The sequence below is a fragment of the Protopterus annectens genome, chromosome 11.part0, assembly GCF_019279795.1.
Source record: "Protopterus annectens isolate FY-2018-M chromosome 11.part0, PAN1.0, whole genome shotgun sequence".
NCBI classification, from domain to species: domain Eukaryota; kingdom Metazoa; phylum Chordata; order Ceratodontiformes; family Protopteridae; genus Protopterus; species Protopterus annectens.
Window position 1 is genome coordinate 1,466,325,953 of NC_056745.1, and position 23,480 is coordinate 1,466,349,432.

A 23,480-nucleotide genomic window follows, 5' to 3' on the forward strand; every position below is an offset into this window, starting at 1 on the left:
TATGCTAGCACATTGGAAGTCCCCGGGATGTGCATTACCACCAGAAAGCAATAAGAAGACATCATCCATTGCCAAAACCATGGCGCTTCTTGGCATAACGGATAACATCTGGTTCCCTCTGGTGATGTACCAGACCACTGACATGTTGATTGCAGTCACACCCACTGGAAGAGAGTCTTGAAATGCCTGCAAAGCCAGAAGGACTGCTCTAATTTCCAGAATATCGATGTGAAGGTTGGCCTCTAAGGGTGTCCATGTACCTTGAACTGTCTTCCCTTCATAATGCCCCCACACTTAAAGGGAAGCATCTGTGGTAACTACTGCTGTAGGGGAAAGTGCAGAAAATGAACAACCTGTTGTCAATGCTGATGACATCATCCACTATTCTATCTGGGCTCTGCATACTGAAATCAACCTGATCGGTGAGTTGAGGGAGTGATAACACTGAGACCACTGGACTGAGAAAGTCCACTGCAGAACCCTCATATGATGTCTGGAAATGTGGATGAGAATGATGGCCAAAGCCATCGGTCCAAGGAGGTTTGGAATTAAGCTTGCTGAAGGAGAGAGTCTGTCTAGCACTTGAAATGCTATTCGGCAATTTGAACGTTTCCTGTACTGAGGTAAGGTGGAGATCTGAGTTGTGGTGTCTAGATGGCATCTGATAAATTCCAGATTTAGAGATGAGAGCAGTTTTCTCTTCTGTCTGTTTACTGTAATCCCCAGACAGCAAAGTAGTTGGTGTTAACAGGTCACTTTGTAGAATTAGCAAATCCTTGGTCGGAGTGGTGAGGAGCCAGTCATCTAAGTACGGGAAGACCAGGAACTCTTGCAGTCTGAGAAAGGCTATTAGTGCTGCCATGCATTTGGTAAACACCCAGGGGGCTGTGGTGAGTCCACATGGGAGAGCTCTGAATTGATAATGATTTTCTCCCAACTAGAAATTGAGAAATGTCCTGGAGAGTCTGTGTATCTTTAGGTTACCTGGAGATCAGTACAGCACATCCAGTCGTCCTTTTTTGAGTAGAGGCAAAATGGATTGAACCATGACCATCCAGAATTTTGTCTGTTTCATGTATTAGTTTAAATGGCTTAGGTCCCCTGACTTTTTTGGCACTAAAAAGAAGCTTGAGTAGACATCCAATCCTAGCTGGTCTGGCAGGACCTGCTGGATGACTAATTTTTCCAACAGCTGGTTTGCTTTTGCTGTTGTGGATTCCAGCTGATAGGGTGATACTAGGGGAATCCTTGCTGTTGTCTGGGGCATTGTTAGAAATGGTATTGAGTATCCTCTGGCTATTATCCTTAACACCCAGGAATCTGAAGTGATAGCCCACCAGGATTGAGGGTGTAGGCATGGGTGCCCCCGCCTGCCTCCAGAGTGGAGCAGTTGGGTAATCCTTCAGGGGATCTGGAAGGATTTCACAGAAAAGGAACTGCAAAATCCTTGGTTTTCTAGTCTCATTCTGCCTCTTGGGTGATGTCCACTGAAATGACCTCCTCCTCTGCTGAGGGGAGGTCTGTCCAAAAAAGGTTCCTGGGTAGGACCTTGTGACATAGGAAATCACATTTTCTTTCCTCCTCTCTGATTTCTGGAAAAGGTTCTCTGAGGAGTGGAGAAATGGATTCTGATGGCAGAACGAGTCCTACCTTCTTGTTCACTTCTCAGTTGTGTGTCCTTAACTTTCAAGCCAAACAATGTAGTACCATTAAAAGAAGCACTGATGAAGGACATCTTAAATTACTCTATAAAAACACACTATCACATGGTGGCATAAGGCTATACTGGTACCTGCTGCTCTGGTTATCCCATCAACTACATTAGAAAGCAGATGCATGGAAATGCATGGATACATTGAAAATAACAGATAAAACAGAAATCTGGGATTCTTATGGATATCTGTTGGCAAATTACCTGAGAGTGAGCTAGTAATTTCTTTGGTCAAATGTCTTTGAAACCAAATAATATGGGCCATGTAGTTCAGTGCCTTCAGGGAAAAAGTCACTGAGGCATACATCCATTTTCCAAATCTGTCCAAGTTCCTGGACTCCCTGTTAAGGGGAAGGGCAGACAAACTCTATTCTGAGACTTCCTTCTTTGTAGCTGCTGCTATGGCCACAGCATCCACAGGGGGACCCTTACACCAACGAAGCTTGTCTTTGCCTGTCAGATTTATTGGGTATAGGATCTGTTGTATCAGGCTCCTTCCAGGTTCACTGAGCCAATAGATCTTGAAGGGCAGCAGTGAGAGAGACCACTCCAAGAAGTGAAAGGCATATCTGTGGACCAACTCCTTTCTGCTTGACCAGTCCTAGAATTCCTCCAAAGGAGACATCTCCAAAGCAGCCTATAGAGGAAACCTTCCCCTTCCTTCAAATCCGTGCCTTCTGTAATGGACTCTGGTGATGTATCCAAGTGTTTCCACGTGCATGTCTGCTTTTTGTGTACCTGTCAGAGAGTATCTGGTGACAGGTCTGAATCAGGCTGAGAACTCAAAGAGAATGTTACCCTGTGATCTCTGGACACTGAATGACTGTCCCTGTCAACAAGAGTTAGTGGATTCCAGAGCAGAATAAGTTTGAGGTCCAGTCAGATCTTAAAAGGATGGATGCAGCTCTTCTTTCAAGTGCAAGATGACCTCATGGAAGGGCTCAAAACTGAGGAAGAAACAGGGCCCAAGGAAGTCTCCCTATAAGCTGGCACAGAAAGAGATCCAGAAGCAATCAGAGCCAAGCTATCAAGAGCCAATGCTCTAAGGGGAAGGGATGGTTCTTCACCTTTGGAGTCAAACCCTCTCCCCGGACATTGGCTCTGAAGCCTTGGCTTTGACTGTCATCTTAATCCTAGGGGTTTGGAGTCAAGACAGACTGGTACTAGTCAGAGCCAAAGTGGATAGCACTATCAGTGTCAACATAGGTGCTCCAGAAATTTTTCAATCTGAGGGCTTCAGTTCCAAAGGATAAATCTGCAATGGAGTTGAACAGGGAAGGGTTGATGGTGATGTTTTGGTTCTACCAGAGGAGTTGGAGCTGGGAGGACCCCCTACTATATCTGCTATCTGCATCCAGAGGTATTTCCTTTTCATTCTGCCAATCTCAGCTTCTGTGAGACTCTTTAAAGAATGGGCAGACCTAGAAGAAAAAAGTGACAACATCCTGGAATATAGATGCAGAATGGGGGGAATGGATCTGCGGGGTGATCAGATTGAGGCAAAAAGCCTCAATGGAGATGGAGAACAGATCCCAGGCTTCAGATCCAAATACTTTTGTATTTTTGACACTGCATCTGCTAAGACTTAGGGATCTGGGGAACACTTTCTGGCTTTTTCAATGCCCTTCTCATGAGTCTTACAGCACCAACTTTATTCTAGTATCTCGGCTTTTCGCCTTTCAGGAATAATTAGTCCCATTACATGCTATCCAATTTATACACCCAGTGCTTCAAACTGACCAATAAAATGCCATCAATTAAATATTTCAAACATTTAAAAACATAGGAACAAAAAAAACGACCATAAACTTTAAATATAAATATGATTTCATGAAAAACACAATATATGTCCACATATTAACATGCAAACCTTCATTATAATCGTATGAAATTTTAATAATCATATGAAATGTTAATAAACTTCCATGATTTACTTTTATTAATTTGTTTATGTATAAATCATTGCATGTCGTTTTGTTTTCTTGATTTTACCCAATATAAATAAATGAAAAATTTAAAAAAAAAATGTTTTTATTTCTGTTACTATCTACATTCACCCCCCCCCCGGAAACAGTGCTCTGTAATTTATGATGTTCCTACATTCAGATCTATTAAGTTCCCTTTTAAAATTCCCACCATCTGTAACATTTGGCCATGCTAAAACACTAAAGAATAAACTATTTGCTGCTCCCCCATGTGCAGATATAAAATGACAAGGTACTGGGCTGTCCAGTCTGTCTCCTTATATCCCCCAGATGTTCCATAATACACACCTTGACTTTTCTCTTCGTTTGTCCAAAATACCAACTGGTTTTCCTACATTCACACCCAATAATATAAACTACTCCAAAGGAATTGCAATTAAAATATTCTGTAGCTCTATACTTTCTACCACCGATTATGGAAACAACAGAATATCTTGAAGTAGATGGCAAGAGTCCCTTCTATTCATATATACATAACTATGTACATATACTGTACATATACAGTATATATATATACATATATATGTGTGTGTGTGTGTATATATATTTTAGTGGATGAGAAAATAAAGGAAAAAGGAAGAAAAAAGCTACAGTAAACATAGAAAAAATCCTTAATAGGACTAGAAGAAGAAATTCACTTATCCTGAAAACAAACTCAGAGCATCTGCAACCATCCAATTAAAACAGTAAATGAGACCTAAGGTAATTTGACAGCTGAAGGGAATTATGGGTAAGGGAGGAGTCAGAGCCTGCATCGTAAGCTTTGAAGTTGCCTAGGCTGGATCTGAGTTTGCTCCGTGTCCCAAAGGTTGAATCAGATGAAAATGGACAACACTGGCTCAAATGGCTACAGCAGAGTCACCCACCAGCAGCTGACTAACAGCCTGCGGTTAAGGAAAAAGCTGTTTGTTTAATTTTTTGTTTGTTTTTATGGCTGAAAGAAAGACCAACCATGGAACCACTACTGTGCTCCATGGTTAATTTGAAAATGGTGTGTCTTTTCCAGGGAAAGGGAAGTAGCAATTGTTTGTAAATACTACCAGCCCACAGAAGTTATTTTTGATAGAAAAGCACATTAAAAACTAAAACACTATGCCAGTCCCACAAAAGTAAAATAAACACAATTTATCCACAAAAAGAATGTTTTCAGTTACTTTACACCACTTTTAAACTGACAGAAAAAAACAATATTAGTGCATTACAGCCTCAAGATAATCCATTAAAACACAACACTCTTAGTTTTAAAATAACTTTCCTGAAGAGGATAGTAATAAAACATCAACAAAATTAAGAAAATGCACATTTTTCCAGAAAGGGAACTTATCTTCCCAGCAAAGGAAAGCCTCAGAGAAGCATACTCAGCAGCAGCAAAGCTCTGAAGGACTTTGCACCTAAACTTGTCTTTTAGTCAACTCAGTTTGAGCTGCCTGACAGTTTGGGCATGTGGTGGATTTACATATACTGAGATGCCATTTCTCAGAATATTCCCTTTTCCCTGAGGTATGGCATTCCCAGAATTGGTATGAAAGGAGGCTTGCACCCTTATAGCAGATCGACACCCAAGCTATAATAGTTATCTTCAACTCGGGTATTAAAACAGAACATATTCATGCATTATACCATTTTACTATTTATAATTTAAGGCCACTTTATTTGTGAGGTCAGTCAATAGAATTGTGTTTGTCAAGGTCACATTTATGATGGAAATTTGAGCCAGAGAAGGGCAGAGAGGAAGGGGTGGCTGCCCTGGGTGCCAGCTTGTACAAGCACCAAACAGTTTAGTAGTTTACAAGCTGTCATTAAGCAACCAGAATTGCTTAATGACAGCTTATAACTGTTAAGCAAGTTTTTCATTTCTTTTACATGTAGCGAGGAGTAATTACGATGCTACATAATAATTTTTAGCTGTATTTAAAAACAGTATCACAGTTTACAAGATGACATGAGCAATCATGAGGGGTCTACTTCACGTTGTCGTAAGCTTACAATATCGAGTCTGATATTGTCGGCATGACAATATCGAAAGTGAAGAACATTGTGCAAGTAAATGGAAATCTCCATAAGGGGAGATTTCCATTTACCTCAATGTAGTGCAGTCTCGGAGTTGGTATATTTAAGTAGGGGTGCAGGGGCTTGCCCCCTGCTCATTTAGTTTTTTTTTTTAATTTGTTTTTTTTATGTTATTCGATGTTTTACTTAATCAATCAATAAAGCTCGACCTTTATTGATTCGATTAGGTAAACTTTCGATAATGTGATATAGACACATCATGAGTGTGATCACTGACAGACAGTGAGTGAGTGTTTAATGGGTGAGCTGCTAGGGACCAAAACTCTCTTGTTATAGCTATGATGACAATCACAAGTAGGAAACTAGTACTTTTTTTTAATGAATAAACACTTTGTTGAATAATTAAGTGAAGTAACAACACTGATAAAGAATATACTTAGGAAGGTGGAAGAAAGAAGTTATGAACTTACAATAATGTTCCATCTGTGTTGTCCATTTTCATTCTTCCTCATCTGATGGGTTCGGATCCATTCGGCTGTAGCAAAAATTCGTGCAACCTAGAACTCTTGAACTTTTCCCCACTTACCTCAGATTTTGTTTGCTGGCTATATCATAAAGAAATTATTCTTATACAAATAGACATAAATGTAAACATAGAAAATGTCTAGATAAGTCTATATCTGGAGCTTTATCATGGTTGGAGTATACCATTTTTTTATATATATATCCACTCACTCTTTCAGAAAAAAACATAAGGATGGGGGTTGGTGGGTGGGGAGCTGAGCAAGAATGAAAATGGACAACACAGATGGAATGTTATGCTAACTACCTAACTTCTTTATCTGATGTTGTCCATTTTCATTCTGTCCTCAACTGATGGGAGAGTCCACAGCTACTTAAATCTCAGGGTGGACTCAAGGAAGGATATTCCTAAGCACCATTGAGCCAAATGATGCTGTACCTCTGGATACCAAATCCAATTTCTAATGAGTGATAAAAGTATGGGGGAGGTGGGCCCAGCACATATTTCATCCATGGAAGTTCTTGAATAAAAAACAGAGCATGTATTTGCTTTGGTAAAGGAATATCCAATTTGTTGTAAACAAAGGAGATGCAGCCAGTATGCCATCTAGCTAGAATGACTTTGGACACTGGTTTACCCAGTTTCACATCTGTAAATGAAACAAATAACTGATCCGTAGTTCTGATGTCCTTTGTTCTATTTAAATAGAAGTACAGTTGTCTATGAACATCCAGCAAATGTAAAAAATATTCGCCTTTGTTTGAATAATTTGGAAAGAAAACTGTTAAACTGATGGACTGGTTAATATGGGACTCTGATACTATTTTGGGCAAAAAGGATGCATTAGTTCATAATGCAATCCTATCTTTATGAAAAATTAGATACGAGGGCTTCATAGACAAGGCTTGAATTTTGGAAACTCATCTGGCAGAAGTAATGGCCAACAAAAACAATGTTTTCCAAGAAAAAAAATTAAAATCACAGTCAAGTGCAGGTTCAAAGGGTGGATAGATAAGATTTGGATCCCATAAAGAAGTAGGATCTTTAAACGGAGGTCTTAAAAGGAGTGTGCCTCACAAAAAAGTTTTACAATGTTTATGAGAAGCGAGTGAGAAACCATCATATCCAATATGGAAATTAGAAATTGCTGCCAACTGTACTTTAACTGTTGAAGAACTGGCTCTTTGAATAAAAAGTAGCGTCAAAAATTCAAGAATGCTATGAATCAGGGCAGAAGAGGGTTCTATGTGATTCAGAAGTGCTCACTGTACAAATTTTTCCATTTACTAGCATAAAGTTTCCTTGTAGATGGTTTAAGGGAAGATAACAAAACATGGTGAAGAGGAGACGAGAGCATAGGTTGTCTGGCTATTAGTGGAAATAGAAAAACCAAGCCATCAACTTAGGTTCAGATGAATCATGGCTCTCAGTGAGACAGCAGATCTGGAGCTGGGTCCAGAATCCAGGGTTGATTAATTAAATGAGGCCAAAGGAAGGGAAACCAAATCTGTCAAGTCCAATAAGGTGCAATAAGGATGACTTTGCTCTTCAACATCACAGCTCTCTGTAGGAACTTTGGAATCAAAGGAATTGAGGGATAACCATAAAGTGGACCAGGGGCCAACTGTGGAGAAGAGCATCCCTTGGTGATTCCCCCTGTGGGGGGGATTAAGGCAAAGTAGCTGCTGCACTTGTTGTTCAGGGGAGATGCAAAGAGATCACAGCAAGGCTGGCCCCATTGTTGAAAAATCAATTCTGCCATGTTCTTGGTGAAGGAACACTCGCGAGGTAGTAGGAGGTACCTGGTCAATTTGTCTGCTAATACATTTGAATTCCCTGGAATATGCATTGCTATAAGAAAGCAGTTGGAAGAGATTGTCCATTGCAAAACCTTTATCATTTCTCAACAAGGGGGTAAGATCTGGTCCCTGCTTGTTTGTTGATGTACCAAACCACTGACATGTCTGTTTGAATCTACATTCTACTCTATTCTACATTCTACTCTATTCTACATCTACTCTAACATTCTACTCTATTCATCTACTATGCTCGTTCATTAAAATGCTTTTATGTTTTGCTTTTATTCCTTCGTTAGCCTGTACCAAGATTGTCACTGACAAATGTTAAGTACATTTATGTTTTTGCTTATGTTTTGCTTATGTTCTTTTATAGTATGTACCTATATATTTACAGTCAGTGTTTTTGTAAATTGATTTTCTTTTTTGGAGCTTTTCTCCCCAGGACTCCATTGAAAACGGGTTCTTTAATGGCCCATTGGACTATCCTGGTAAACCAACTGCAATAAATAAATAAATAAAATAAAAAAAATCTCAGTCTTTCCTGAAGGGACAGCATTCTGAAAGGCTTACAACCATAAAAGCACTGCTCTCAACTCTAGGACATTGATATGCAAGTTGGCCTCTTGGGGGGACCAAGTCCTTTAGACTGTCTTTCCGATGTAATGCCCCTCCACTCCAGCTGGGAAGCATCCATGGTCACAATGGCCTTGAGCTGCGAGGGAACAAATAAACGGCCTTGTAGAACTTCTTCTGACTGAATCCACCACAGTAGCTTATACTGGTGATTCATGTCGGGGCAGATAAAGGAAGATGAAGTATTGACCATTGTGAAGCCAGCATCCATTGAAGAATTCTCATATGAAGTCTAGCTAAGGGTAGTAATGTTATTGCTGCTGCCACTGACCCCAAATCCTGAAGGACCAAATGGGCCGAGATTCTGGAACTGTAAATTATCTTTTGCACTTGTGATTTTATTGACTAAGCTCTGGAGAGGGGAAGTGAGGCTATAGTCGATTTTGTATCGAGCAGTGCTCCTATGAAGTCTTGACTTTGACTTGGTTCTAGTTCAGATTGTTTGTAGTTTATGGTTATTCCTAGTAGAGCACATCTCGCTCAATTTTTTCTCTTGCCATAATGAGCTGATGCCTGGTCAGGGTGGAAATGAGCCAGTCATCAAAGTATGGAAACACTCAGAATCCCTGCTGGCTCAAGTGAGCTGCTACTACAGCCATGCATTTGGTAAACACCCTGGGGGCTGGGTGAGACCAAAGGGCAGAACCCTGAACTGGTAGTGACTGACTCCCATCCAGAAGGGTAAAAATCTTCTGGATCACCTGTTCATCTTTATATGATACTATACATCCTGAAGATCTGTTGAGCAGATCCAAATGTCCTTTTCCAGAAATGGAAGAATGGACTGAACCATGACCATTTGGAACTTGGTCTTTTGAATGGATTTGTATAAGATGCTGGATCTAGAACTGATCTCCAGTCCCCTGTTTTCTCTGGCACTAAAAAGAACCTTGAGTAACTTCCGGATTCTCTCTGGTCTGGGGGGACCTCTTGAATGAATCTTTTTTTCTAGCAGTTCTTGAATTTGACTGGGTGAAATATCAGGGAATGTTCTTGAATTGGGAGGATAAAGGGAAAATGGTATTATATATCCTCTGGAAATGATCCTCTGCACCCTACTATCTGTTGTTTTTCCTAGCCAGGCTCTCTGGTGCAGGGCCAAATGACCCCCGACTGCCTCGATCAGGGGACAATCTAGCATCTTTTCAGGAGCGCTGAAAGGGTTTACCAAAGAATGATTCTCTAGACCCTTAGTTCTGCAGGCCCCCTCTGCCATGAGGGAAGCATCTACCATTAGAGTTCCCACTTCTGCCACTGGGGAGCTTCATCCATGTTAGTTCTGGAAAGATCCTTGGGATTTTTTTAACCACATTTTACCACTGCCTTGATGATTCCTTGAAAAGGATCTTTGAGGGGGTGGAAAAACATATGCCCATAGCAGAAAGTGTATTTCCATCCTTCTCACACCTGGGCAATGTGTCTTTTACCTTGGGGCCAAAAACAGACATGCTGTCAAAAGGAGCATTGACAAACAAAGACTTAAAGGGCTCTACAAAATCACAATAGCGCATCCACATGTGTCTTCTAATGGCAACACCTGAATCTACTGTCCTTGAGGTTCCATCTGCTACATTAAAAATGAGCCTCATAGAGGAGTTGGATATCAAATGCAGGGTAGCCAACTGAGAGATAACAGATGTTTTCACCTCTTCAGAAACAGATCCCTACAGGCTGTCTGATACCTCTTTAATCAGGTTCCTCTCTAGCTTTGTGAAGTGTGCCAAATAGTTCAGGGACCTTAAGGCAAAGGTTGGTGAAGCATAGACATGCTTCCTAAATCTGTCCATCACCTGAGACTCTTTGTTGGAGGGATGAAAGGAGGAACTTTCGTCAGTAAGTTCCTTCTTAATGGCTACTGCCATGACCATGGCATCAAGAAGCACACCCTTGGACCAAAACTGTTTAACCTCTGGAGCCTGTCATTATTTTATTGGGCTTCCTGGGAATTGGTTCAATTCTGGATCCATCTGAATCCATCCATGCCCACCATGAGATCAGGTTAATGAGCTTGCTGGCAGGTGGGGTCATCAGGCCTATATTACGCGATTGAAGATACTGTTCTTTGAAAGCGTAATAGTCGAACCGAAAACATAGAAAACACATAACCGCGAACGGCCACATCAGTGAATTTTTTCCTAAGGAAAAAATTCACGAGGCCGTAAACAAACGAAACACACTTCCCAATCGTAATCAAGTGGGGGGCATCACTCCCCACACCCCTCTAACTAAATATACCAACTCAGAGATCACTCAACATTGGGGAACAGGGCAAACCACAAGAAAGGCCAACTGAATTTTTTCCCTAGGAAAAAAATTGCGTATGTGGCCATTCGCGGTTTAGTGTTTGCGATGTTTTCGGTTCGACTATTACGCATTCGAAGAACAGTGTCTTCAATCATGTAATAGGGAACCAGGGTCATGCAGGAGGTAGATGGGCCTGTACTAAATGCCTTCAGGAGGACAGATTCCTCTGACAAAGGGTTGCTGGGCTTCCAGCCACCTCTCTGTTTCAGGATTTGTAGAATGTCTCCGAATGAAACATCAAGAAGTAACCATGGGAACCCTGCACCCTCATCAAGATCTGTATGTTCAGTGACAGATTCAGGGGAATCTAAATGTTTCCTCTTGCATGTTTTCTTCTTAGGGACCTCCTCAATGGGGTACTCTGGGGGGGGGTATCAGAAGAAGTGGGGATACTCTAAGAGAAAGCCTGAAGTTTCGGTACCAGCTTTCATCGTGGAGAGGATAGTTGAGACTCCAGACACAGAGATGGGACAGATGTAGAAATAGGATATATGGGGGTACACACCATCTGAGTCAAGGGTGCAGACAGGACTCTCTCCATTGCTGCAAAGGCAGACCACCCTGGCAAGGGATAGGATCCTGGATCTAAGACAGCAAGTCCATGATCCACGATCCCACCCTGCCCTGAGAGCAGTCCACCCGAGGCTGACTTTGGAGCCGAAACTAACCATTGCCAAAGCTCCAAAGTGTAGAGATGGCTCCAAAACCCTCAGAGTCGAATGAAGAACCTCAGACCCGACAGGGTAGAATTGACTACGAGAGCTCTCTGGATCCAAATGAACCAAAGAGTTCAGAGTAAGCCTCAGATCTGAGGAAAAAAGTATTCTCAGATCCAAATCTGATGGGCCCAAGTGACTCGGATCCAAGGGCTCTGAGACCTTGAAAGGAATCAGAGGAGGAACTGACAGAGGTGGAGTACTGGATGTACGGATCTTCTGAGCCAATGGAGTAGAAGCCGAAAGGATAACTGGGTGGCTCTACATCGAGACAATTTTTCTCACTAACCTCTCCACATCCTCTTCCACAAGGCTTCTGGAAGAGTGAGTGGACATCCCTGAAGGAAATTTTGGTCTCTTTAAAAAAGGGAAAGGGACCCTGGAGGGAACTGGGTTCACTGAGGAGGAATATCGAGTTCTGGGTAAAATTACCATATCAGCAGTTCTTTGTGTCAGATCCGAGAGGGTCTGATCTGAAGTGTTTTTAATTTCGGAGTTTTCAGATCTGAAGAGGTATCCGGATCTAAGGATTGTTTCTAGATATGTTTCTGATCTGAAGAACAAGTCAGATCTGAAAATTAAGATCTTTTCTTTTTGGATCTGAGGTAAGTGATGGATCGATTCTTTTAAGGACTGCTCCAAAGTCTTAGAACAGGCAGTTGAGGTGTTTGGAGAAGTGGGAGACATTTTCCTAGATTATTGTAAAGAAGCTCTGGATAGTGCCTCGCTAAAGGAAGATGGAAGGAATCCTTTCAATATTAATTTGTTCTTGCATTCAGCCAGGGCCCGTGGGTTGACCACATGACAAATGGAACAGCGTTCTTGGAGATGAAGGGATCCAACACAGTATGCGCAAAGTATATGTTTGTCAGAAAGAGGAATTTTCTGACTACATTTACCACATTTTTAAAGCCTGCCGGGCTTTTCTCTTTTTCAGACATCTTAAAACAACAACAAGTAGAAACACATTAAAAAATGTAAGATCCAATTAACAATAAATTATTCAGAAAACAGTATAAAAAAATTTTAAGGCAAAAAAAGGGGAAAGAAGAAAAAGGAAAAGCTACCTACAAAGGTAGCTAAGAGCTACGATGAGCATAGGAGACAGGAAAAAAGAGTAAAAGGGAGAAAATTACTAACAATAGTAATTCACAGAATACACTAGTACAAGATGACAGAAAAGTTACTCAGGAAAAAACAGGAAAACAAGAGATTAATAATATTAATAAGAGAAAAGCACTTACATAAACTTTAATCTTGAAAGTCTAACAACCATGTCTTTCGCTGTGAAGTGGCAAACAAGATCTGAGGTAATTAGGGTTGGTGCTTTCTGGGTAAAAGGGAGAAGCTAGAGAGCTACAGATTGCTACAAGCTGTTGGAATGGCCGAGTCAGATCTGATTGTTCGGATCCGAAACCATCAGTTGAGGACAGAATGAAAATTGACTACATCAGATCTGTGATTTTTCAAACAAAAAATATATTCTTTTTATAGTTTTTTAAGCAGCAGACACACATACATACTTACAGCATTGTTAAATAGGATAAACACATAAACACACGCATATGCTGAAAATGCTACCTGTGTATCTCGACAAAATGTTTCAATTCCTTTGTCTGGTCTCCTTTTTGGAATGGTCTGTGTTCCTGCATGATGAAACTCTAGCCCAGAGATCTTATGTCTGTATCCCCCTAGAAATGGTTTCTGACGAGTAGGTCTCTCAATTTCAACAACTACATCTTGAAATGTTCCAGCATCTGCAAATAAACAAATAAATAATAAATTATATATATATATATATATATATATATATATATGCATACACAGTCACACACACACATATATATATATATATATATATATATGGTTTACTGACATAATGTTGAATTTCATAATGTCTAAAAGTCATTTGGTTGAAAATTGCATCATAACCCAAAACAGTGAATTATCAAAACGTCTACAATCATTTCATTGAAAAAGCAATGAGATCAACCCCCCTACTTAAATATATCAACTCCGAGATCACACTACAGTGCAGAAATGGGCAAATTCGATACTTTCAACATTGTGAGTCTAGACTAATTTTATTTCAACATTTTGATCATTCAGTACAGTGTGTTCAACCAATTCACGTTCAACTATTTAGCATTCAACATTATGTCGGTAAACCTATATATATATATATATATATATATATATATATATATATATATACAGATATGTATACATTCATTTGGTCGGCCGGAGGATGGCCGACTGGGAAATGTCCGAAAGAAGTTCAGTGCAGCAAATTCCCATTTCTCCGAATGCAATATGTGTGAAATGCACAATATCATCCCTCTTTTGACCTATGGTAGCATGTGTTTAGGTGGTTGAGCGGTTGGAAATGTCGAATTCGGTGTTTTGTATGACATTCTGACCATTCGCCACTTTGAAATTCAACATTCTGATTCGGTGTTACACCCGTTCGAGGTTAGTGTGGGCGCTCAAATGAATGTATTCTATATATATATATATATATATATATATATTTTATATGTATATATATATATATATATATATATATATATATATATATACACACACACACACACACACACACACACACACACACACACACACACACACACACACACACACACACACAAAACACACAGCAGTATTGGTGATGCATTCTGACACATCATAACCACTTGAACAGATTTATAAAACTACACTACCTGTCTGGACTCTGACAGTTATCACATCAGGCATGTTGTATTCTTGCTGCAGTTTCAATGATTTGATTGGATAGTTTTCAGGATCTGTAGAGGACATCTCAAGCTGAATTGTCCCATGAGGTCTAACACCAAGACGTAGCAGTGTCTCCGAGTCATCAACCATTTTTCCTGAAAAAGAAGGAAGAAAGGATAGCTGTTAAGCATGAATTCTATGCAGCCTGGTAGAACACTGACCTCTTAAATAAATGTAATTTAATTAATTTAGAAAATGGTGCAGGTGTCATATTGAGCTATTTTATTATACTTAATTACACTTTAAAGTATTGTGTTTTGTTTGTCACACTTTATATAGTGCCATTTATCTATTACCCTGATACATTCACGCCAGCCCTGCTGTTCACTCTGTATATAATATATGTAATATTGCATTTTGTCATTCATGCTGTATATGTTATGTATCTATTGCATTTACCCCGGACTGAGATTAAATAGGTCTAATGGGGTCAGTGCTCTGCCCCGATTAACAAATTCAAAATAAAACAAAATCAACTTCTGCTTGTAAACGAGATGCTGTCTCTAAGCTTAACAAGCTGTACTACATAACCTCTGAGTCACTCACACACAGCGTAACCTCTCGTTCTTTCCTGTACAGTGGTTTGTGTTTTTTTCCAAGTACACAAAATAAAGACTTAAGCTTGACTTCAGAGGATTATTATGAACTTTAACCAGTCCCTAATTATTCAGCTGCAAAGTGCGTTTCACTTGTATACTTTATTTCTCAGCTTATGTAATAATTTGTCTTTAAACTTTGATTCTTCAACCATATTTCTCAGCATGTACTAATTATAAAAGGTATGACACTATTTATGTATTTTAAGATTCACAAAAATGCTAACTCACAGGTTCACAGTAATAGTTCTTAAACACTGGCTACCACTTCTCTGTACTATGCAATATAGTCACAGTCAGGTTATATTTTGAACAAACACAAACTACGAAAGCATATGCCATGAAAACAGAATTTGTTGTTACTCTTCAATATTCCCAGTTACAGCAAGGTTTTTCAATTGCAGGTAGAATTATTGAGTTACAAAAGAATAGGATTGCAATTATCCTAAATTTCATTCTTGACAAAAAAAATACCTGCTTAAAATTAGGCTGTGGTTTCTATTCCCACTCCAGGTGATTGGACTACTGTTAAACCAAGGATCCATCTGCTTGAGTTAGTGATGTCTCATGTGGAGACAAAAGATCTCATGACACCTACTGAAAAGAATACAGGAAGTTCTCCAATGCCCTGGCCAAACTTCCCTTAGTAATATAAACACCAAATTTAGTCTCTTTTGAAAAGAGCTCCTCAGAGCATCTTTGTGAAGGAACAATGTCCACTCCCTCCTCCAGTGCCAACAAGAGTGGTTCTCCTTTCTCTGAACAGAACAGAGGACATGCCTGCTTTGTGGTCCTTATCAGTTTCCTGAGCAGCAGTATCAGAGGGACTGAGGACTGAGAGAAGCTAATGAGTGGTCTGACGGACCCAATACGCCCACAACAGTTACTCATCTACACCCGAGACAGAGGAAGCTGTCATCAATATCAAAGCTTCCTGTGCAACTTTTCACCTTTTGTAAATCAGGAAGAGAACAGCCAAGGAATTGGTTCCTGGGTCCAGATCTCTACCAAAAAAGTGTCTGGCAAGCAGGTAGTAGAGCCTTGGTAAGTCTGTCTTACCTTCTGACAAAAAATTACATTTTGCAGTAAAATGTTTTAGTGACAACCACAAACAACACACTAGCCCTACCCTCTAGCAACACATTTTGAGAGAAAAGTTAAACTTTTCCTCACAAAAATTGTAACATTTAGAAGGTATTCCCCAACAGGATACTTACCTTTACAAATATGAAGGAACGATATCCAATCCGCAATAACTCAAAGCTCATAGAGGAGCGCAGTCTCTGATGGCAAGAAATTTCTGAAAGTTTGGTCACCTAATCACTGACTATACTGCTCTCCTAAAGCTGTACATCTATTAAGGTTCATGGAAGGTGCCCTAAAGCTTTAGAAGCTGGCCAATCATAAGATCCTTGACTGGATATGTCCCATATAGCTTAAGCTACTGTAACAGTCATCTAATGATGAACATTTACAGCTTTAATTCTAAGAAGTTAAACTGATTTCATTAGAGTAATGTTACTGGATTTATATGCAAACAAACAAGAGAACACAGACACACACACACACACACACACACACACACACACACACACACACACACACACACACACACACACACACACACACACACACACACGTAAACAAATGTTGTCATCCTAAAAGTCTGTTTCAATGTGGCAGCATTAAGTTGCTTTACTGTGTTGTTGCAACTCTGGTACAATTCATCATTCATTTAAAAGTTTGTCTTTCTGATGTAGAAATGTATAATGCAAATTATAATTTTAGTGAAAATTTTCTCATCAGGCCTCCACTGAAAATGAACTATGCCCAGTCAAACATTCACAGGAAGCACACACAATCAATCAATAAATAAATGAATCATTTTGCTTTCCTGAATTTTTCTATGGCCAGACTTTGTGAATGAAGTCATCAAGTTTAAGACCTAAACATGGCAGCTTCATTCATTTACAAAATTTATTCATAGAGTTCTTTAGTAGTAAGAACTGCATGAAGCTGAGATCTTACATTGTGATTTAGAAAATGAAGGGTTTTTTTTACCTTTCATGCAAAACTTTTTAAAATGAATGTTGCAGATCACAGAAATGTTATCAGGTGCTACAATTTTTCCTACTGTTTTCCTAGCAATACAGATATTGCCATGGTCCAGTGTGGTTTTAGTATTATTTTGCTGATTTTAAACTGCTTTAAATTGCTTTTTATTAGAGTTTCACTTATCTTTCTCCATTTAGCTTTTGTTTGTTGTTTTGGCCTGTTTTGCAGTAGAGTGTTTAAAGTGGAGGCCATCTTGGAGAAAGCAGTGAATATTCAAGTATGGGCACATTAACTGGCTTGAATTTATAATTGTTTTTTTGCTCGCTTGCTTACTATATACTTTGCTCAGCTGCTCTCTTTGCTGTTTTTCAGTAAGACTGCAGAATGCTGGGCTCTATGTAAATACTGAGAATTTCAAAAGTGCTTTTGGACTTCACAAAGACTCAGAAAAGTTAATATGTTTATGTTATTGCTGCATTTAAAGTCATTTGCTGTTCTGCTGATTTTAAGCTGCTTTTTACAGAAGTTTAATTTATTTTCCTCTTTTCATCTTTTGTTTGGTTACAGCTTCTAACATAGTGTGGTTTTCGTGCTGTTTTACTGTTTTTAAACTGCTTTTTATGTGTTTCATTTGTTTTTCTCTATTCAGCTTTTGCTTGGTTTCAGTCTGTTCAAGCCTATTGTGGTTTCAGTTGGTTTCAGCAGTGTTCTGCTGTTTTTATGCTGTTTTTTTCTTAGTTTCACTTATTTTTTCTTTTCCACTTTTGTTTGGCTTCAGATATTCTTGCTTAGTGTAGAGACCATCTTGGAGAGAGCAATGGTTATTCTAGAGGGTGTGAATTAATTACTGCTGTTCTTGGGTATCTGAACATTACCAGCTTGAATTTATAACTGTTTTTCTTTGGTTCACTTGTTTTTCTTGCTTGTTATATACTGTGCTAATCTCTGCTAAGCACACTGTCATTATAGGTGTAACTGAATATTGGGTGATACAAGCAACTCAAAAGTTTCACTATAGTCAACATTGCATTCACATCAGACATTTATTCAGCAGTCACCAGGTATGAGTGTGCTCGGGGCAAAACAAACTGAGCTGTGGTTGAAATATGAGTCTCCATTATGGGTTGTAGAAAACAGTGTGGTTGTGATTTAAACAGTTTGCTGCCAGCTCTTAAAGTTTAGTATACAGGTATATCCACTACCTCAGTATTACTAACCCACCTCTCAACAGTCATTTTGTAAAAAGCAACACCACATCATCCCATCTCTATACTACAAGCGCATGTCAACTACACAAAACCCAGCAATACAAAGACCACCGTAATCTCTCAAACTTTAATCCAGACACCTTCTACCACTCACTCTCCATGATTAACTGGTTCTTCCTCTAGGATCTCCTCCTTGAGGAGGCTGTCCAGACCTTTAACAACATTTTTCTAGCCACGCTTAACATCCAAGCCCCTAGCAGGAAAATAGGAATCAAAACCCACTATGTCCCATGGTTAACACAAACCACTCATGAACTTATGAATAAAAGAGATAGTGCATGGAAAAAATGGAAAAAAATCTAAAACCTATACTGACCTGCAACATTATAGACAGCTTTGTAACTCAACCAAAGAGAAGGTTACCCTTGACAAAAAAGACTATTTTCAAAAGCCACTAAACAATCCCCATTCCAACCCCCAAAAATTCTGGCAATCAGTAAATAAGCTACTACATCCTGGAAGCCTTTCATCACCTAATCCATACCCTAATAGCCCTGCCATTGATGCTGCCACCTTACATAATACTTTCTTTGTCGACTCTACAGCTCTGCCATTGATACTGCCACCTTACTTAATACTTTCTTTGTCGACTCTATAGCTCTGCCATCGATACTGCCGCCTTACTTAATACTTTTTTTGTCGACTCTATAGCTCTGCCATCGATACCGCCACCTTACTTAATACTTTCTTTGTCAACTCTCTTTGCAGTCTAACCAAAAACAGCACCATTACCCACCCACTCAGTCACCCACACAACCCCTTTCTCTCTTAAACCCAGCCCCGCAGCTTACAACAAATCACTTCTTAGCAAACTGAAAGCATACTCTCCATCTGCTGATAACCTACCTCCTCAATTCCTAAAACTTGCTGCCTGTTCTATTGCCTACCCCATCTCCATCTTAATCAATCAATGAAAACACTGTACCTGGTATCTGGAAGAAATCCTATATCATACCTCTACATAAAGGTGGCAACTCAACTGACCCCTCTAACTTAGGCCCATTGCCATTATCTCTCCTTTGTCTAAAATTCTGGAAAAGTGTATTCATAAACAGCTCCTTGTCTACCTCCTGCAAGAAATTCTCCTTACCCCTACACAGCATGGTTTCTGCCCAAAGCACAGTGCAGCTACTGCTCTGATAACTTTCACAAATTCCATTGCAATTTCCTGTGGCAACAACAAGTTAACCTCCTGTTTGTTTCTGGACTTATCCAAAGCCTTTGTCACTGTCTCTCACCAATTGCCTCTATCCAAACTTGCTACCCTTAATCTCCCCAACTCTGGTCTGTCTTGGTTTTCCAGCTACCTCTCTAACAGACTCCAAGCTGTTAAATGGCAATCTAACCTCTCTCCCTTCCTACCAGTCCAAACTGGGGTACTCCAAGGCTCCATCCTTGGGCCCCTCTTATTTAATAGTTTTACTAGTGACCTATACTCTTCCTGTCCACTCTCTTATGTCATAATGATGATTCCAGAATCATCTCCCTTCTGACAATATCACTGATTTTCACACCCTCACCCAAGAATCTCGGCACTCTGTTGAAAAATTATTTAACTCCACCCAATTCCTACTTAACCCAAAGAAAACCAAACTTTTATTATTTCTCCTGAAATCTCTCCAACATCTAAAAACTAACTTTATGGTCTCCTCACTAAATAACACAATCATCTCTGTTGACTCTCACACTAAACTGTTAAGAGTTATTGTCGATGGCCAACTAAAGTTGACCTCCATATTCAGCAATGTATTAAAAAGACACATCCAAAATTAGGCATGCTATACAGGCATAAAAAATATCTTACCAATTCTTCTAGACTCTCTCTTGCACAAACTTTTTTACTCCCAACCCTCCTCTATGCAGCCCTCATCCTCACGTACCTCCAAGCTAATATTCTATCTAAACTTGAACTCTCCTTAGGTTCATAGGTTCATAGGTTCATACCAGGCTATCTGCCCTAGGGCATTTATAAGCCTAGCCAGAGTGGGTTTGGCTTTCACCACCCATTTTAAATTAATTTTGCTATGCCCCTTTTCGAGGTTAGTATACTGTGCCTCTGTCTAACAGTGACACAGAAGTGATACCCAGGGTAAACCTATGATCTCCCATCCACTCATCAAGATTCCTCTTGAAGAGAGTCAATGAGGGACTCTGCCTAACCTGGACTGGGATTTTATTCCAGAGTGAAGGGAGCCTCTGGGTTATGAATCTGTCCCTCCAGCATGTCCTATTTATTTCAGTGCTGAGGTTCAAGTCTCTCGAGCGCGTAGCTTGATGGGATTTGGATTTTCTGAGGTGCAGCATGTCCATTAATTCCGGGTTGGACATGGCTTTATACGTGAGGCAGAGATCGCCTCTGAGCAGGCGGTATGCCACTGAGTAGAGCTGGAGTTTCTTTAACCGGGCAGCATATGGCATCTGTTTGAGCCCTATGATCCTCTTGGTGAGGTACTTTTGGGGTCTTTCCAGTTGCTGCAGGTGTCTGGTAAGGTACAACCCAAAAGGGGCATTGTACTCAATTATGGGCCTAATGAGGGATGAGTAAAGAGGCACGATGACCTCCCCTGATCTAGATGTGAATCCCTTCATGATTAGGTGGACTATATAAAATGTTTTTCTAACCACTTTGGCGACGTGATTGTCAAATGAGAGATTGCTATCAACTTGGGTCCCCAGGTCCCTAATTACTTCTTCTGTACTTAATGGATTACCACCTATGTGGTAATTTGTGGGCACTTTATTTTTGCCAAAGGGGATGACTATACACTTGTTGGCGTTTAGCTTGAGGCCATGGCTCTGGCACCAGTTGTCTGTTTCTATGAGGCCATTTTGGAGGATTTGCCATCAACCAACCATACTGCTCCCACCATTGCCTAGCGAACCAAACCTACCACTCTTACCATTGCCTAGCGAACCAAACCTCCCACTCTTACCATTGCCTAGTGAACCAAACCTTCCGCTCTTACCATTGCCTAGTGTTGAAAAACCTGCAGTGGCTAGTATTACATCAAATCCTCCTACCCCAACTTCTCATAGTCCATTCCATCACACATGATCCTGCCACCTGCCTCTCTGTTTCCACCCTCATCCAGCCTTATACACCCAACCGCTCTCTCCGCAGTACCCAACATCTTCTACAAGTGTATGTGCAGAAAAAAAAATATTGGTACACTCCTCTACAGCCACTCTGTGGCAAATGCTTGGAGTAAGCTTCCCCTAAGTGTCAGACAGATCTCTAACCCAAACTCTTTCAAAACAGCAGTCAAAGATACTCTCAGTACAGCATGGAAATGCTCGTGTAATGATCCAACATAATGTCTACCCCCACTCTTCCAATAATGTGGTACTAACTGTTTTCTGCTCCCTCACACTGTCTCTGCTTCAAATGCTTCCTGCGGTTTGTAACCCTGTACTCTATGATGTTCAGTCTCACCGATCTTTTCTAGCATGTTGATTCATCTTACTTTTACACATGCTATTAATTGTACAATGATCACTCATGTATAGTGTATTTGTTAGCATGTTGACTCATCTTACTTTTGCACATGCTATTAATTGTACAATGATCACTCATGTATATTGTATTTCTTAGCATGTTCATTCATCTTACTTTTACACATGCTACTAATTGTACAATGATCACTCATGTGTAGTGTATTTGTTAGCATGTTGATTCATCTTACTTTTACACATGCTATTAATTGTACAATGATCATTCATGTGTAGTGTATTTGTTAGCATGTTGAGTCATCTTACTTTTACACATGCTATGAATTGTACAATGATCACTCATGTATAGTTTGTTAGCATGTTGATTCATCTTACTTTTACACATGCTGTTAATTGTACAATGATCAGTCATGTGTAGTGTATTTGTTAGCATGTTGATTCATCTTACTTTTACACATGCTATTAATTGTACAATGATCACTCATGTGTAGTGTATTTGTTAGCATGTTGAGTCATCTTACTTTTACACATGCTATTAATTGTACAATGATCACTCATGTATAGTTTATTTGTTAGCATGTTGATTCATCTTACTTTTACACATGCAATTAATTGTACAATGATCACTCATGTATAGTGTATTTGTTAGCATGTTGATTCATCTTACTTTTACACATGCTATTAATTGTACAATGATCACTCATGTGTAGTGTATTTGTTAGCATGTTGATTCATCTTACTTTTACACATGCTATTAATTGTACAATGATCACTCATGTATAGTGTATTTGTTAGCATGTTGATTCATCTTACTTTTACACATGCTATTAATTGTACAATGATCACTCATGTGTAGTGTATTTGTTAGAATGTTGATTCATCTTACTTTTACACATACTATTAATTGTACAATGATCACTCATGTGTAGTGTATTTGTTAGCATGTTGAGTCATCTTACTTTTACACATGCTATTAATTGTACAATGATCACTCATGTGTAGTGTATTTGTTAGCATGTTCAGTCATCTTACTTTTACACATACTATTAATTGTACAATGATCACTCATGTATAGTGTATTTGTTAGCATGTTGAGTCATCTTACTTTTACACATGCTATTAATTGTACAAGGATCACTCATGTATAGTGTATTTGTTAGCATGTTGATTCATCTTACTTTTACACATGCTATTAATTGTACAATGATCACTCATGTATAGTGTATTTGTTAGCATGTTGATTCATCTTACTTTTACACATGCTATTAATTGTACAATGATCACTCATGTATAGTGTATTTGTTAGCATGTTCATTCATCTTACTTTTACACATGCTATTAATTGTACAATAATCACTCATATGTAGTGTATTTGTTAGCATGTTGAGTCATCTTACTTTTACACATGCTAATTGTACAATGATCACTCATGTGTAGTGTATTTGTTAGCATGTTGATTCATCTTACTTTTACACATACTATTAATTGTACAATGATCACTCATATATAGTGTAATTCTTAGCATGTTGATTCATCTTACTTTTACACATGCTATTAATTGTACAATGATCACTCATGTATAGTGTATTTGTTAGCATGTTGATTCATCTTACTTTTACACATGCTATTAATTGTAC

General features: G+C 39.3%; 1 protein-coding gene across 1 annotated transcript in view; it reads right to left on the bottom strand.

Moving 5' to 3' along the window:
* Positions 1 to 23,480, bottom strand: part of IQUB (IQ motif and ubiquitin domain containing) — a 729,710-nt gene that overhangs the window by 626,940 nt on the left and 79,290 nt on the right. The window contains exons 4-5 of the mRNA XM_044088765.1: positions 14,402 to 14,569; positions 13,263 to 13,438 (exon numbers count right to left, since the gene is read on the bottom strand). Coding sequence (XP_043944700.1) covers positions 13,263 to 13,438; positions 14,402 to 14,569 — 344 coding nt within the window. The remainder of the gene's footprint in view (positions 1 to 13,262; positions 13,439 to 14,401; positions 14,570 to 23,480) is intronic.